General features: G+C 38.2%; 1 protein-coding gene across 5 annotated transcripts in view; it reads left to right on the plus strand.

Annotated features, from left to right (window-relative positions):
- MANBA (mannosidase beta) overlaps positions 1-16,200 on the plus strand; it is a 113,206-nt gene that overhangs the window by 38,841 nt on the left and 58,165 nt on the right. For all 5 annotated transcript variants that reach the window (XM_045056050.1, XM_045056049.1, XM_023252901.2 and 2 more), the window contains exons 6-7: positions 7,189-7,364; positions 8,466-8,576. In XM_045056050.1, coding sequence (XP_044911985.1) covers positions 7,189-7,364; positions 8,466-8,576 — 287 coding nt within the window. The remainder of the gene's footprint in view (positions 1-7,188; positions 7,365-8,465; positions 8,577-16,200) is intronic.

A 16,200-nucleotide genomic window follows, 5' to 3' on the forward strand; every position in this document is an offset into this window, starting at 1 on the left:
CATCCATCAGTGGACATTTAGATTGCTTCCATATCTTGGCTGTTGTAAACAATGCTGCAGTAAACATAGGGTGCATATATCTTTTCAAATTAGTGATTTTGTCTTCTTTGGGTAAATACCCAGTAGTGGAATTATTGGATCGTATGGTATTTATATTTTCAACTGTTTGAGGAAACTCCATACAGTTTTCCACAGTGGCTTCACCAATTTACATTCCCACCAACAGTGCATGAGGTTCCTTTTTGTCTACATCCTCACCAACACTTGTTATTTCTTGTCTTTTTGATTCTAGCCATTCTGACAGGTGTGAGATGATACCTCATTGTGTTTTATTTCAATTTCCATGGTGATGAGTGATGTTGGCCATCTTTTCATGTGCCCATTGGCCATCTGTATGTCTTTTTTTGAAAAATGTCTGTTTGGGTCCTCTGCTTGTTTTTAATTGGATTATTTCTTCTTTTTTGGTGTTGAGTTGCATATGTTCTTTATATATTTTGGATACTGACCCCTTATAGGAGATTTCATTTGTGAATATCTTTTCACATTCAGTAGCTTGCTTTTTTATTTTTGTGCAAAAGCTTTTTATTTTTATTTATTTTTCCAAGTTTTTTTCCCAAGTTTTTATTTAAGTATTAGTTAACATGTAGTGTAATATTAATTTCAGGAGTATTATTTAGTGATTTATCACTTATATGTAATACCCAGTGCTCATCACCCACTTAGCCCATCCCCCGCTCACCTCCCCTCCAGCCCTCCAGCAGCTTTCAGTTTGATCTCTATAGTTAGTGTCTTGGGGTGTCTGGGTGGCTCAGTCAGTTAAGCATCCAACTCCTGATTTTGACTCAGGTCAGGATCTCAGCGTTGTGGAATTGAGCCCTGCATCTGGCTCTGCACTGAGCGTGGAGCCTCCTTGGGATTCTCTCTCCCCCTCTCTTTCTGCCCTCCCCCCAAAATAAATAAATAAACACTAAAGAAAGGAAGAGTCTCTTATGGTTTGTCTCCTTCTCATTTTTTTCCTTTCGCTTACGTTCATCTGTTTTGTTTCTTAAATTCCACATATGAGTGAAATCATATGATATTTGTCTTTCTTTGACTGACTTACTTTGCTTAGCATAATATACTCTAGCTCCATCCACATTGTTTCAGATGGGAAGATTTCATTCTTTTTGATAGCTAAGTAATATTCCATTGTATGTATATGTGTATGACTGAGCCACTCAGTGCCCCTAAAAATGGGTCTTAGTTTATAAAAGGGAGCTCCCCTTAACTAGAAAGTTTCTAGAAACTAGAAACAGGATTATATATTTTTAAAGTAGCAAGTAGGGGCACCTCGGTGGCTCAGTTAGTTAAGTGTCTGACTTTGGCTTAGGTCATGATCTCACATTTTGGGGGTTCAGCCCCCGTGTTGGGCTCTATGCTGAAAGTTCAGAGGCTGGAGCCTGGTCTCCTGGAGCCCGGATTCTGTGTCTTCCTCTCTCTCTGCCTGTCCCCTGATTGCGCCCTGTCTCTCTCTCTCAAAATCAAATAAACATTAAAAAAAAAAGGTTTTTTTTTTAAATTTTTTTTAACGTTTATTTATTTTTGAGACAGAGAGAGACAGAGCATGAACAGGGGAGGGGCAGAGAGGGAGACACAGAATCCGAAACAGGCTCCAGGCTCTGAGCTGTCAGCACAGAGCCCAACGCGGGGCTTGAACTCACGGACCGTGAGATCATGACCTGAGCCGAAGTCAGACGCTTAACCGACTGAGCTACCCAGGCGCCCCAAAAAGTTTTTTTTTAAAGTAGCAAGTAAAAAGAAGTGACCAGAGGGGCGCCTGGGTGGCGCAGTCGGTTAAGCATCCGACTTCAGCCAGGTCACGATCTCGCGGTCCGTGAGTTCGAGTCCCGCATCGGGCTCTGGGCTGATGGCTCAGAGCCTGGAGCCTGCTTCCGATTCTGTGTCTCCCTCTCTCTCTGCCCCTCCCCGTTCATGCTCTGTCTCTCTCTGTCCCAAAAATAAATAAAAAACGTTGAAAAAAAAAATTAAAAAAAAAAAGAAGTGACCAGGTAATACCAGGAAAATTATTGATGATTTAAGACTCTACATGTGCTTTGTGAAACTAAATTACTTAAATTCTCCAGGGCTTCTGGAAGGAAAGGTTGTATTCCATTTGTAAGAAGAGGAGAGGGCAAAATATGTTAGTATAGTGTATCTGCTGATAACACGATAGGCTTGTAAGTCTTCATATTGGGTTTTTACATTCTGCAGCCTTAGTTTTTTCAGTTAGTGGCACCTAAGGAACTTAACTAGATGAGCCCCAGGGAACTGATGATTTACTTTAGAGCTTTCTGTGTTAGAAGCAATAGAGACTGCCAGTAACCTTTGGGAATTACACTATTTGTCTTCCTGTCAGAGGCCCTTAGAAGCAGCTGATTTTCCACTGAAGAGGAAGTAATAGGAAACGTCCAAGGAGTCAGCTCAAACCTGGTGGTTATTAGTTGGTAGGAGGTACCTAGAGGGCAGAACTAAAATCTTCAGGTGGAAATTAAAGAAAAGGGGATTTCAAATCAATGTGAAGAATGACTTTACAATAGTCAAGGCTAGCAAAAGGGAAGGCTATTTTGTGAGGCAGAGGCTTTTTTTTTTCATTACAGATATTAGATTAGAATAGTCTTTTGGGGGAAATATTTTAGGTGAACTTTTTCTGTAAAGATTCAGATAGTAAACGTTGTAGTCTTTTGGGGGGCCAAATGTCTTTGTTGTAACTACTTAACTCAGCCATTGTAGTGCAAAGGCAACAGAAGACAACATGTACACAAATGAGTGTGGCTGTTGTCGTAGCCTGCTTGGCCTGTCTTAAAAAAATACCATAGACCGGGTGGCCTCAACAAGACATTGAAAGCTGGGAAAGCGAAGATCAAGGTGTTGGCTGGTGGGTTTGTAGTGATGGCTCTCTTCCTGGTTTGTGTCCTCACATGATTGGGGTGCTGGAAAGAAAGAAAAGGAAGGAAGGAGGGAAGGAAGGAATGAAGGAACGAAGGAACGAAGGAACGAAGGAAGGAAAACGAAGGAAGGGAGGGAGGAAGGAAAAAGGGAGGAAGGAAGGAAGGAAGGAAGGAAGGAAGGAAGGAGAGATGGAGGGAGGACAAGAAGGAGGTAGATCTTTTTCTCTTGTAAGGCCATAGACCTATCAGATTAGGTCCTCAGCCTTGTGACTTCATTTAACTTAATTACTTCCTAAAGACCTTACCTCCAGATACAATCATATTGGGGGGTTAGGGCTTCCACCTGTGACTTTTGGGGAGGTGGGGAACACAATTCAGTCCAATAAAGTTTTATTTATTAAAACAGGAGGTAGGTTATATTTTGCCCAAGGACCAGTTATTTGCCAGCTGGTAGTCTAGAGGGAATCAAACACTAATCAGAAAGTAGACTAGGTGATCTGTCAACATATTTCTAGTTCAAAAGTTTTATGAATCTGTGCTGTTATGGTTAAAGACTCACCAAAAGATATATTTGCTGTCTATCATCACTTGATATCATTAAAACAAATGCTCCCCTATATAATTAAACCTCCTCCCTACTGTAAAAATCTTGAAAACCAATAAGACATGTTTTTTGGGGAAATTGTTTGGATATGATTGGCATAACTTAAAGGTTAACTATATAGTCTCTATATAGACTCTCTATATAGACAGTTTCAGACTTTCCATATCCAAGCTCTACAGCTTACTAGCTGTGTGATCTTGGGCAAGTTACTTAACTCCTCTGTGCTTCAGTTATCTCATTTATAGAATGATTATAATAATAGAGTTTACCTTATAGCAGTGTTGTGATGCTTAAATAAGTTAATACATGTTGAGAGCATAAAACAGTGCCTAGTTCGTAGGAAGTTCTGGGTCAATGTTATCTATTATTATTTCTTGAAATAAGAGATAGTAAGGGAAGCCAGACGGAATACGATGGGGAGGTCATGTAGTTGTCAAAGATTTAGGGATATTTTAGAAAATCAATACATTCAGATAAGATTGTAGTGTGTGGTTCTGTTTAAAAACAATAAAGGTGCTGTAAAGGGAAAATTGAGAGACTTCATATGTTCTTGGTAGGAGAAAAGTATCTTTAACAAATAAGCGTGGTTGTCTTGATATATTTTACTGTATCTTAGAAAAACTTGGAGGCTGTGGGTGTGTAAACTACAGAATTGGCTGGATCAGAACAAATTAATTCAGGGCTCATTGAGTAATGTTCCTAAGAATGAATCATTTAATAAGTAAAAATAGTTCTTAAGTCCAGGATTAGTTTTACTTCTGTGCACATCCAACCCATCTGTACTTTTGGCTGATACGAGATGCAGATGATGGGATGTGGTATGACCATCTTTACAATAGGTCTGGTGTGGTTGTACATTTGTAAAGAATGTCAGTTATAAAGTCTTTGGTCATTGATCAGCATACATGTTTTTTCTTCATTTGTGGCAGAGCCATGATTATCGAACCCTCCTCCTTATTTGTGGGAGAAGGGTCTCTAAGATATTTCTCAGCTGATAACCTTTTCCTGGCCCTTTTTCACAGAGGAAAACGGAAGCCCTTAAGCAGGAACTTCTTCAGTCTCTTGCCATAGATCATAGAAAGCTAATTGCATCTGTACCAGTCACGTCCTCCCTTTCTGTGGCAGGAAGGAATGAAAACTTTCGTTGCTGGCTCTGACAGCCTGCCTATCCAGGCTTTTTGGGTACTTCATCCCTGGTGTCTCCTGCGTAACCTAAAAAATATGGGTCTGCTTTTCTACTTTGCTCTCGCCCAAACCCTGCTTTGGCATACTGTCTTATTTTAAAATGCACAGATTCAATTCTGGAGACATTAAACAATGTGAATTTAATGGATGATAGAGGAAGGTGTTATATTGCACATAATATAACATGCTACTTCGAAACCTCCTGAAACATTCTAACCCATTCTCAGACTCCACTCCCTAAGTCTCATTCCTCAGGGCAGCTGTCTCATCTTTTCTCCCCATGACCTTCCTTTTCAGCCTTGCTACCTTTTCTTTTTCTTTTCCTCGTCTCCATTCCAAGATTTTCCAAGTGGTGCTTTCTATCCTTTTTGCACAGATAGAAATTTCACGTCTCTCTGCTTCTTCCATTTTTATCCTGCTGTATCATTGTCATTTTTTAAAAAGATTTTTTTAAATGTTTTATTTATTTTGGAAAGAGAGAGAGACAGAGTGTGAGCAAGGGAGAGGCAGAGAGAGAGGGAGACACAGAATCTGAAGCAGGCTCCAGGCTCTGAGCTGTCAGCACAGAGCCGGACAGGGGGTTCGAACTCACAAACTGTGAGATCATGACCTGAGCTGAAGTCCCGTGCTTAACCGACTAAGCGACCCAGGCGCCCCTCATTATAATTTTTTTTAATTTTTTTTAACGTTTATTATTTATTTTTGAGACAGAGAGAGACAGAGCATGAACGGGGGAGGGGCAGAGAGAGAGGGAGACACAGAATCAGAAGCAGGCTCCAGGCTCTGAGCCATCAGCCCAGAGCCCGACGTGGGGCTCGAACTCACGGACCGCGAGATCGTGACCTGAGCTGAAGTCGGACGCCCAACCGACTGAGCCACCCAGGCGCCCCTGTAATTTTTTTTAAATGCAGATCTGATCGTGTTACCCTTTCTGATGAAAAATCTCCAGTGGGTCCTCATTGATCTAGGGTGAAGTTCCCAAACTCCTCACACGACCCAGCATGAGCTGGACCCTGCTTACTTCCTCAGTCACACTGATCTCCCTTACCAGTTTCATTATTGCTCAAGTTTTTGTTAATGATTGTTCTTCCTCACTCATGGCTCTTCACCCTTGCTTCTCATAGTGCCTAGAATACTTGTCATCTGCCTTTGAACTTGACATACTTCTGGGCTCTGCTACATACTGCTTTTTCACAAAGGCCTTCCCTCACCCTCTATAAGTTAGGTGACCTTTCTTCCTGTGAATGTTTTCTCAGAATAACCTCATATTTCTCCCATCCTGGTATAATCTCACCATTGTACTTGTCTATATCCCATTAGACTCTTAGACATGAAGACATGTCTAAGACATGAAGTCTACATGAAGACCCATTAGACATGAAGTCAGGGGCCATATTTATCCTGGCCACCATTTAATTCTCATCACTTAACAGAGTACATGACACATACAAATATTTCTTGATTAAATAACACTTGACCATTGAACAACATGGAGACTAGGGTGCTGACCCCCCTGCACCGTTGAAAATTCACGTGTAACTTCTTTTAAAAGTAATCCCTAAGCCCAATGTGGGGCTTGAACTCACAACCCCGAGATCAAGAGTCACATGCTCTATTGACTGAGCCAGTCAGGAGCCCCAGTGACTCCCCCAGAATTTCACTACCAATAGCCTAGTGTTGGCCAGAAGCCTTACCAATAACATAAAGAGTTGATTAAAACATATTTTGTATATGTATTATATACTGCACTCTTACAATAATGCCTAACTTTTTTTTTGTATTTCTAAGCTATGTGGTTCAATTATGAGTTTTTTCAAATTGTCACAAATCTCAAAAACATTTTCCAATATATTTATTGAAAAAAATCCTCATGTAAGTGTACCCATGCAGTTCAAACCAATGTTGTTCAAGGCTCAACTGTGTATCTCTGTTTTTTCACATTTGGTTAATTCTACTACATCTAAGTTTATACCTTATTATATGCCTTAAGAAACTGTATTTTTACTTTATAAAAAGGAGCAAACATGTACCAGTCTTAGAAAATTTATGTTATATTTTCATTTGTGACATTCTATTTATAAAGTTTTTTATGACTTATGATTGTAACATTTTTAGAGGTATCTATAAAATCTATAATTTTGGTTATTATTCAAAATGAATGATGAAAAAAAACCAAAACTGAATGAATGAAGATTAAATGAGAATTTCCACTGAACTTTTTATCATGACAGCATCTGTGGAATGCTTACTAGTTTAGAAGCTGCTTTAGTATTTTCTTCAATGAATCCTAAGGAGTGCAGCAATAATGCTTAGCATATTATTTATATATATATTCATATATATATGTGTTATATATATGTATATATACGTATATATATGTATATATACATATATATACGTATATATACATATATATGTATATATATGTATATATATGTTTCTTTTCTTTTTTTTTTTTTCTCTATGTCTTAGATAACCATACCCAGGGGTGGAATCTCGAAATAGAGTCTTCTTTTGATGTTGTCAGCCCAAAGCCAATTTCTGGTCAAGTGATAGTAGCCATTCCTAAACTGCAAACACAGCAGACGTACAGCATTGAACTTCAACCTGGGGAAAGGATTGTTGAGCTATTTGTGAAAATTAATAAGGTGAATGATGGTACTTCCTCAGAACCACTAGATGAAGAGCAATACTGTTCAGAAGAAATGACTAGAAAGAAGGGACTGAGTATGAAAGAAAAATGTACTTTTCCCATTTTTCCTTCACTTTTAACCTCTCATATTTGTGTGTGTGTTATGAGCTAAGGAATGATTTTTTCCAAATTTTAAGATTAAGAAAATGGAGAATATGTGATTTGACATCTTTTCCTCTCAAGAAGGCAGGTGTGTTGTGTTTTAACTTTTCTGCACTGTTTGTGGCATCCTGAATCCAAAATACATTCTAAGCATTATGTTTAAACACAGTGATTATAATTGGTACTTGTAAATTATTTTGAATATTGGCGCTATTTTACAAACAGAATTTTAATTCTAAACTCATGATCTTTCACCAGTAAAAGTGGGCTGTTTTTTTTTCCTTTTCTTTTTCCTTTTGTTATTACTGGAATTGATCATTGTGAACCGAATAGGATGGAGTAAATCAACATTCAGTTACTGTTTGGATACAGTAAGAACTCAAAACAGTTTCTAGTTCTGGGCTTAAAAGGAGAGTCAACCTCAAAGTCCAGTTCTAAATGTTAAGAATACAAAATAAAATAAGCTTCAGTATTAGAAATGAAAAGAATTGTTTTTCTGATAACCCATGTTATTCTGTTATTTCCTTTCCCTTTTGGTATATTAATCCATGCTAAACACCTAGCACATTGATTTTTTTTAATTTTTTAAAAATGTTTATTTTTGAGAGAGAGAGCGTGAGCGGGGAAGGGGCAGAGAGAGAGGGAGACAAGAATCTGAAGCAGGCTTCAGGCTCTGAGCTGTCAGTACAGAGCCTGACACGGGGCTTGAACTCATGAACTCTGAGTTCATGACCTGAGCCGAAGTTGGACACTTAACTGATTGAGCCACCCAGGTGCCCCTAGCCTGTTGATTTTTAAGTATTATCTATGGGTTGGTATAATTTGGCATAACATAGAACCTAGAATTTCTGTGCTTGACTCTATGATACATTGATATAATGTTCTGAATGACTATATTATTTTGCTGAAAATATGCCACAGATTACTTAGAATGACTTAAATTGTTTCTTGAAAGAATGCTACTGTAGAAACGTGGTGGCCTCATGGACATGGAAACCAGACTGGATATAATATGACAGTTCTTTTTAAGTTGGATGGAGGCTTAAGTATTGAAAAATCAGCTAAGGTAAGCAAATACTTTAAAATATTTTGTCAAGAAAAAGTGTATTTCTTGTTAAAATAACAATGCAAATCTTTGTAGGAAAAGAAGAAACCAGCAAAACTCCTATAACCTTATCACTCAGAGAGAGTCACCAGTAACAGTTATATGCATTCCAAAACTTCTCTGTGTGTATATTTATATATTTATAAATGGATTAGACTTTACACATTATTTTAATATAAATATTATATAATATATATATAATATATAATATAAATATTCTATTGTTTTTAAATTGCACATTATATCAAAGTAATACATATGTATAATTTTAATTAAAAATTTTTTTAATGTTTATTTTTTGAGAGACAGAGCATGAGTGGGGGAAGGGCAGAGAGAAAGGGAGACACAGAATCCGAAGCAGGCTCCAGGCTCTGAGCTGTCAGCACAGAGCCCAAATTGCGGTTCGAACTCACGAACCACAAGATCATGACCTCAGCTGAAGTCGGACGCTTAACCAACTGAGCCACCCAGGTGCCCCACATATGAATAATTTTAAAGCTCAGATATTACCAGAAAGTAATAGAATCCTTTGCCCAGCTCTTCCTATTTCTATTCCTATTTTCTGTTCCTCAGAATCAATCATTTTTAACTTTTACTTATTTCTTCTATTTATCTTTATTTTCCCAAATAACATGCTTCTACTGATGTTTTCTAATTTTGCAGTTTGATGTATTGCCTATTGACTTCAAACCTAAAGGATGAGGATATTTCTCTTCTACATGATTCTCTCTGATGACCCCTGCTTGCCCCCCAACACACACATTTTTGCCTCCCTCTGCCCTCGCAGTGTTGTCCAATGGCCATTTTTGTTAACTCAGTATTCAGTGTTTACATTATTATATTATGAAAATACTACTCAAAGCTGAATCACATGGTATGCTGAAATCATATTTCCTTTCTTGTACAACTTTCTGTATTACTCAGATTAATAATTGCTTCATGTACCAGTTGCTTTGTTTTTCTTTTGTCTTCCTCTAAATCCTGTACAAACTTTCTGACATATTTGAAATACCTTTTACATTTAGTCACACTCACTAGGTGTTCTATCCCTTGTTTATTGTTACTATTATTATTATTTTAATTTTTGCTATCTCCCAAAACGCTCTCTCCTAGAGCCATTTTTTTCATCTCCCTGATCTTGCTTGGTCACTCTCTAGAACTTCTACTTAGCTGTTGACCTGGAACTTCCTTTTATTATTATTCTTGGAATTTTCTTCATCTGTCTTCTAGGAATTCTAAGTATTCCCTTCTTTTTTCTTCTGGATTAAATATGGAACTCTGTTTCTTTGGACCCATGTTTTTCTTTTTTTTAATTTGACTTCCCACTTTTGCTGATACACTTTCTCCGATAGATTCCTGAGAATGGGTATGTAGAAGATAACATTTTGGAGAACTTGTAAGCATGCAGATACACAAAGTCTGTCTTCACAGTTACTTGATAGTTTGGCTGTGTATGGAAGTCTAGGTTGGAAATCATTTTCCTTCAGAATCTTGAAAACATTTTTTCATTATCTTTTAGCTATTAATATTTTGTTTTTAAAATGTAATTACATTCTAATTGTTGTTTTCTTGTATAGGACTATTTTTGTTTGCTTCTGGAAGCTTTTAGGATTTATTTCTGATAATCTAAAATTTAAAAATTTGAAAATGAGTGGATTTTATTGTTGTTATTGTTGTTATGCTAGTTATACTTGTGAGCACTTCCAATCTAGAAACTCAACCTGGAAATTTTCTTTTATTATATCTTTTATAATTTTTCATTTATTATCTTTGTTTTATTTTTTTTTTGATACAACTGTTAATCAGATATTGGACCTCGTGGATTGAGCAATATTCTTAGGTTTGTCCTTCCGCATTCCATCTTGTCTTTTTATTTGGTCTTCTGGGAGATTTACTTAATTTTATTTTCAGTTTTTAAAATTAGATCCTTTATTTTTGTTATCACCTAAAAATTTTCTAAAAAGGTTTTTTATTTTTAAATTGCATCCTATTTTAATTTTATAATTATAATATTTTCTCATTTTTCTTGGAATATTAATTATTACTATAAGTATTTTTGAAGTTTTCTCTGCATTGTTTTGTTTTCCGTATTTCTTTATTTTTCTTATTTGTTTTCGTTTCTGTCTTGGTGTCCATTCATTCTGAAGATTAAGTCACAAAAATGCAGATAAGAAATCTTAGATGAGGTTCGATATTCATTATATAGGTGGAAACCCAGCTCTATCATGTAGTGGTGCCCACATGTCAGTAGCTATAGATCGTCAGTGTGTGTGTGTGTGTGTGTGTGTGTGTGTGTGTGTGTTTAGCTTTGCCAGTGAGGACATTCTCCACTCTCTTGCCTGAGGAATATAAGATTGGTTGTTACCATTCAGGGAGTCTGGTGGCAGAAGGGGACTAAAATTCTGACCATTGAGCATACATTTTCATCCATTTCCCCTTTTGCAGTGTGCTTTATGTCCTCAAGCCTCTCTGATTCTGAAAGGCAAAATGATAGGTGAGCCTCAGGATCCCTTTTCCAAAGCAGTGTACTTGAGTTCTGCTTTTAGAATTAAAACATATTAGGGACTCCTGGGTGCCTTGGTCAGTTAAGCATCTGACTTTTGGTTTCAGCTCAGGTCATGATCTCATGGTTGTGAGATGGAGTCTCACATGGGGATCCCTGCTGGGCATGGAATCTGCTTAAGAGTCTCTCTGTCCCTCTCTCTCAGCCCCTTCCCCACTCATGCTGTCTCCCTCCCTCCTTCCCTCCCTCCCTCCCTCTCTAAGTAAAAAATAAAATAAAATCTCTCTAAAAAAAAAAAAAAACAACAAAACATCTTATATAGGTCATTATACATACATTATATGTACATATACATCATACCTTATATTGGTCATATATATTTATATATATATGGGTGTATACACACACACACACACACATACTATATGCCTTTCCATATCACTTTAAAAATTCCAAAATTGAGTCAAGATTGAAACTGGAGCTATTTAGAGAGGACAATGGGGAAAAATAGCCCCTGTACTCCAACGTATTGCAATCAAAGTACCTGTAGAGAGAAATCTTGCCCACCCCCATCTGTCAGGGACCATTAATTAAAAAAATACAATAAAAATATTTCCCCTTGAAGCCATAACCATCTGTTTTATTTCTAAATCTGTGAATAAGCTTTATGGTAACCTCAGCTAGAGGATATTGAAAAGAAAATTTGACTTTAAAGGAATGACTAGGTCCTGCCTGGTTTGGGTTTCAGCACTAAGGACTGGAAAGAACTACACTTTGGTATTTATTAGCTGTAGGCTACTTATTTAGTCCTTTAAGTGCCATTTCTTTATATATAAAATAGGACAGTGAAGATGAAGTTACTTGAATCTGGCTTATAATAGTGTATAGTAAATAGTAGCAATCTTGATCCCCTTCATAGGTTTTCTCCTTTCCCCAACATCAACCTTTGGTGTTTGGAGTTGGCTGGGGCTATGCTCTGGTGTCATCTCTCACATTTGGTGTTACCTCTTCTTTGGGCCAGACACCATGCTAAATTTGGAAATATACCTTTTAAAGGCTCATTATCTATTTTTCCTTTGTTTAATCATGCTCTATATTTCCTGTGACACTGTGTATGTGAGTGTGTGTGCGCGTGTGTCTGTAGCGTAGATAGGGAGAATGTCCTAGAGCTGTCTAAGGGGCCAAAACATTCACGGTTATTCTAACCCTTTTGGTAGAAGATGTCTGCTCCCTCAAATGTTGAGTTTGTTGTGTGTTATTTTCACGAAAGTGTGAAAAATGATGAGTCATTTCAACTTACTTTAGAGAAGGAAAAGGAACTTCTGTGCTTTTCTAACTGTGGGAAGTAATTCTTTTCATTCAATCTGGTATGGTTGCATTATTGTTTATTACATTTAAAGATGCCATTTTTTAAATTGACCAGCAACAGGAGTGAAGGAAGATGTGTTTCCCCATGCCTGTGTTAATATGTGTTTGTGAAGTGTACCATTTGGTTGTGGCTGCTATAGAGTTTGTTACTTTTGAGACTCACTCATTACTAAAAACTTAGGGAGCATCTACTGTGTTTCAGCCACTTTGCTAGGCTCTGGTGATAGAGCAGCGAATAAGACATTTCTCTCTGAAGCCTTAATAAAGCTAATAATTTGGTTGGGAAATTAAATAAGTAAGCAAGCAATTGCAATAAAGTGTAATAAGGATTCTAGAGAAATATGGAGTACTGTAGAAGCACAGAGCAGGAACATTCTGGGGAGATTCCAGAGAAGGTAATGTCTGTGGTCTAAGGGATGAGTAGAATTTGACCAAGCAATGTAGCAAAGAGGCAGAGGGACAAGAGTATGTCAGGGCCCAGGGACTCAAAGGAATATTGTGTGTTTTTGGAGGTGAAAGTCACTTCAATGTGGCTGCATTTGAGTTTAAAGTAGAACAGGAGATGGTATCATACAGGTAGGCTAAGGCAAGATCACGTAGGGCCTAGTAAGCCATGTGAAGGAACTGGGCTGCCCTCAGGGCAGTGGGAATTCTCTGAAGGGTTTTAAGGAAAGAGCCATAATGATATTTGCTTTACAAAGATTGTGCAGATCAGATTGGAAGAATGACAAGAATGAGGGGCCAGTTAGAAGACTGTGATGGTGATTGAGGCCCAAAATGATGATGTCTCAGTCTACAGAATTGCTGAGGAAATAAGTTTGAGAGGGATTTAGGAGTTGATACCATCAGACTTGTTGATGTGGGAATGGGAGAGAAGAATGAATTAAGAATGGTTCTTGGGGCGCCTGGGTGGCTCAGTTGGTTAAGCTCCCAACTCTTGATCTTGGCCCAGGTCATGATCTCACAGTTTGGGCTCTGTGCTGACAGTGTGGAGCCTGCTTGGGATTCTTTCCCTCTCTGTCTCTCTCTCTTTGCTCTTTCTCCTCTCTCCCTGTCTCTCTCTGTCTCTCCCAAAATAAATACCCTTAAAAAAAAAATAAAGAATAGTTCTTAAGTTGTTGGTTTGGCCCACTGAACAGGTTGTATTTATGTTCTTTGAACTCAATTACTCAGAAAGAAGAGGTTTGAGAGATGGGATGGAGTGGAAATTATTTCTGTGTTAGATGTGTTTTGTATGGAGTGATTGAGAGATAGCCAAGGAGTAACATTTGATGGGCATTTCATTATATAGGTCTGAATCTTAGGAATTACATGTGGATTAAAGACAGAGATGTATAAGTCAACAGAATAAGTTCATTTTAGCCATGAACTTATGGCTACTTGGGGATGAGCTACTTGGGGACTGCATGGGGAGGAGTGCTAAGACAAAACCCCAGGGAATCATGGTAATTAAATGTGGGAGGAGAAAAGAAGCCCATAAAGGAATTGAAGAAGAAATGACCAAAGAAGTAGAAGCAAAACCAGTTGAGGGGGGAGTCACAGAAGCCAGAGGAAGAAAGTATGTTCAAAGAGTGTCAAATGCTATAAGGAACTCAAGTTGGAAAAGGAGTAAGAAATATTCTTTGGATTTGGTAATAAGGAAATGACTGCAAGACCTGACCAGAATGGAAGTCAGATTGCGGTGGGTCAAAAAATGACTCAAGGTGAGGAAGTAGAGCCAGTGAGTATAGGAGACTCTTAGAAATGGTGTGGGACCCACACCTGAGCCAAGTGTTAATGATGGCCAGTTGGGGTCAGAAGATTGGTTACCTACAGGAGAGTGTGCACATAAGTAGGTATATTGAACTACTGAGATCCAGCTTTTTCATGGATGGAGGAAGGTGGTATAGATACAGAAAAGAGAAAAGCTAGAATGGGTTGGAATTGGAGCTAATAGTGTAAACTCATGATTTTCAGCATACATAGATAATAATAGAAATAAATACTGATGTAAATGCATGTGTGTGTGTTTATTTTCAGTCAGACACACACACCACACACACACACACACACACACACACACACACACACACACACACATTTCCTAGCTCTTTCCAGGCCTTCCCACAGGTACTGTAACAGTGGTGCTATAGTAACAATCAACAGAGCTAGTGTTCAGATCTTGGTAAAGCTGTCTACTTAAAGGGATCAGGGCTCTTTGGAGAGCTGAGTAATGCTGGGGCTGGCACTTAAAATATCTTGCTGCACTACAAAGTAAGAAGGTACTCAACAATGATGGGATAAGTCAGAAGGACCCAGGAACCAGTTTAATGTGCTCCTGGTGGCCAAATCTGAGAATACTTGAACATTAAAATGAAGAGTAGTAGAGCTGAGGACATGTTTTTCAATTCTGTAACTTGTTATTTATGAAATTTTTCATTCACTGTAATAGGATAGAGGTGGAGAACGAAGCAAACTTAAGGTAGAGCACGTGAGACCAAGGTCACCCACAGGAGAGGTTATGTGGTGGTCAAGGTTGTGCACGCTAGAATGGGCAACTGAGGAACAAACACCTCAGCATCCATTTGCAGTGGGGACTTTGAAGAGTATTTATGTCTATTTGTTCACTTGGCTTGGAAGGTAGAAGTTGGATCAGATGATCTTTGTGCCTCCCCACAATTCTGTGCTTGCCCAAAAGAGGAAACTAGAAGGAAACAAAAATTTGAGCTCTTTGGAAGTTTCAGGAATCGGCGTTTGTTTTTGAAATTTAGATTGTAAGTATAGATTAGTGACAGATTTGGTAAGTGAGAGATAATACCCGATTCACCTTTGTTTCCAGGGTAGTTCTTACAGGGAATTCGGTATCTTGCCAGTCCTAAAGTTCTTTATGTTTTCGGATGGTTTCAGACTTACCAGTGTTTCAACAAGCAAAGAATTTGATAGCTACTTGCCATCATTATCTGTGTCTTGGCAGGAATCTCAGTCTTATTTCTTCCCAGCTTTTATGTGGTGGGAGTATGTCAGAGTGGGACTTCTTTTCTTTTCTCCTTTGTTTTTAATTGAAGAATAGTTGACACACAATGTTACATTAGTTTTAGGTGTACAATATAGTGATGGGACAACTATGCTCACAAGTGTACCTACCATCTGCCACACTATTGCAATACCATTAACTATATTCCCTATGCTGTGCTTTTTATGCCCACGACATACTTATTCCATAAGTGGAAGCCTGTACCTCCCACTCCCCTTCCACCCATTTTGCCCAACCTCACACCCCCTCCTGACTGACAACCATCAGTTTGTTCTCTGTATTTCCGGGTTTGTTTCTGCTTTAGTTTGCTTTGTTCTTTAGATTCCACATGTAAGTGAAATCATATGGTATTTGTCTTTCTCTATCTGACTTATTTCACTTAACATAATGCCCTCCAGGTGCCTGGTTGGCTTAGTTGGTTAAGCCTCTGACTGGCTCAGGTCATGATCTTGCAGTTGGTGAGTTCGAGCCCTATGTCAGGCTCTGTGCTGACAGCTCAGAGCCTGAAGCCTGCTTCAGATTCTGAGTCTCCCTTTCTCCCTGCCCCTCCCCAGCTCGTGCTCTGTCTCTCTGTCTCTCTGTCTCTCTCTTTCTCAAAATTAAATAAACATTAAAAAAACACACATAATACCCTCTAAGTCCATCCATGCTGTCGGATTGGAATTTCTTTTATTTTCTATTTATCGTGAAGTAAGACACAT

This window comes from Felis catus, chromosome B1 (genome assembly GCF_018350175.1).
Source record: "Felis catus isolate Fca126 chromosome B1, F.catus_Fca126_mat1.0, whole genome shotgun sequence".
In the NCBI taxonomy this organism is placed as follows: Eukaryota; Metazoa; Chordata; class Mammalia; order Carnivora; family Felidae; genus Felis; species Felis catus.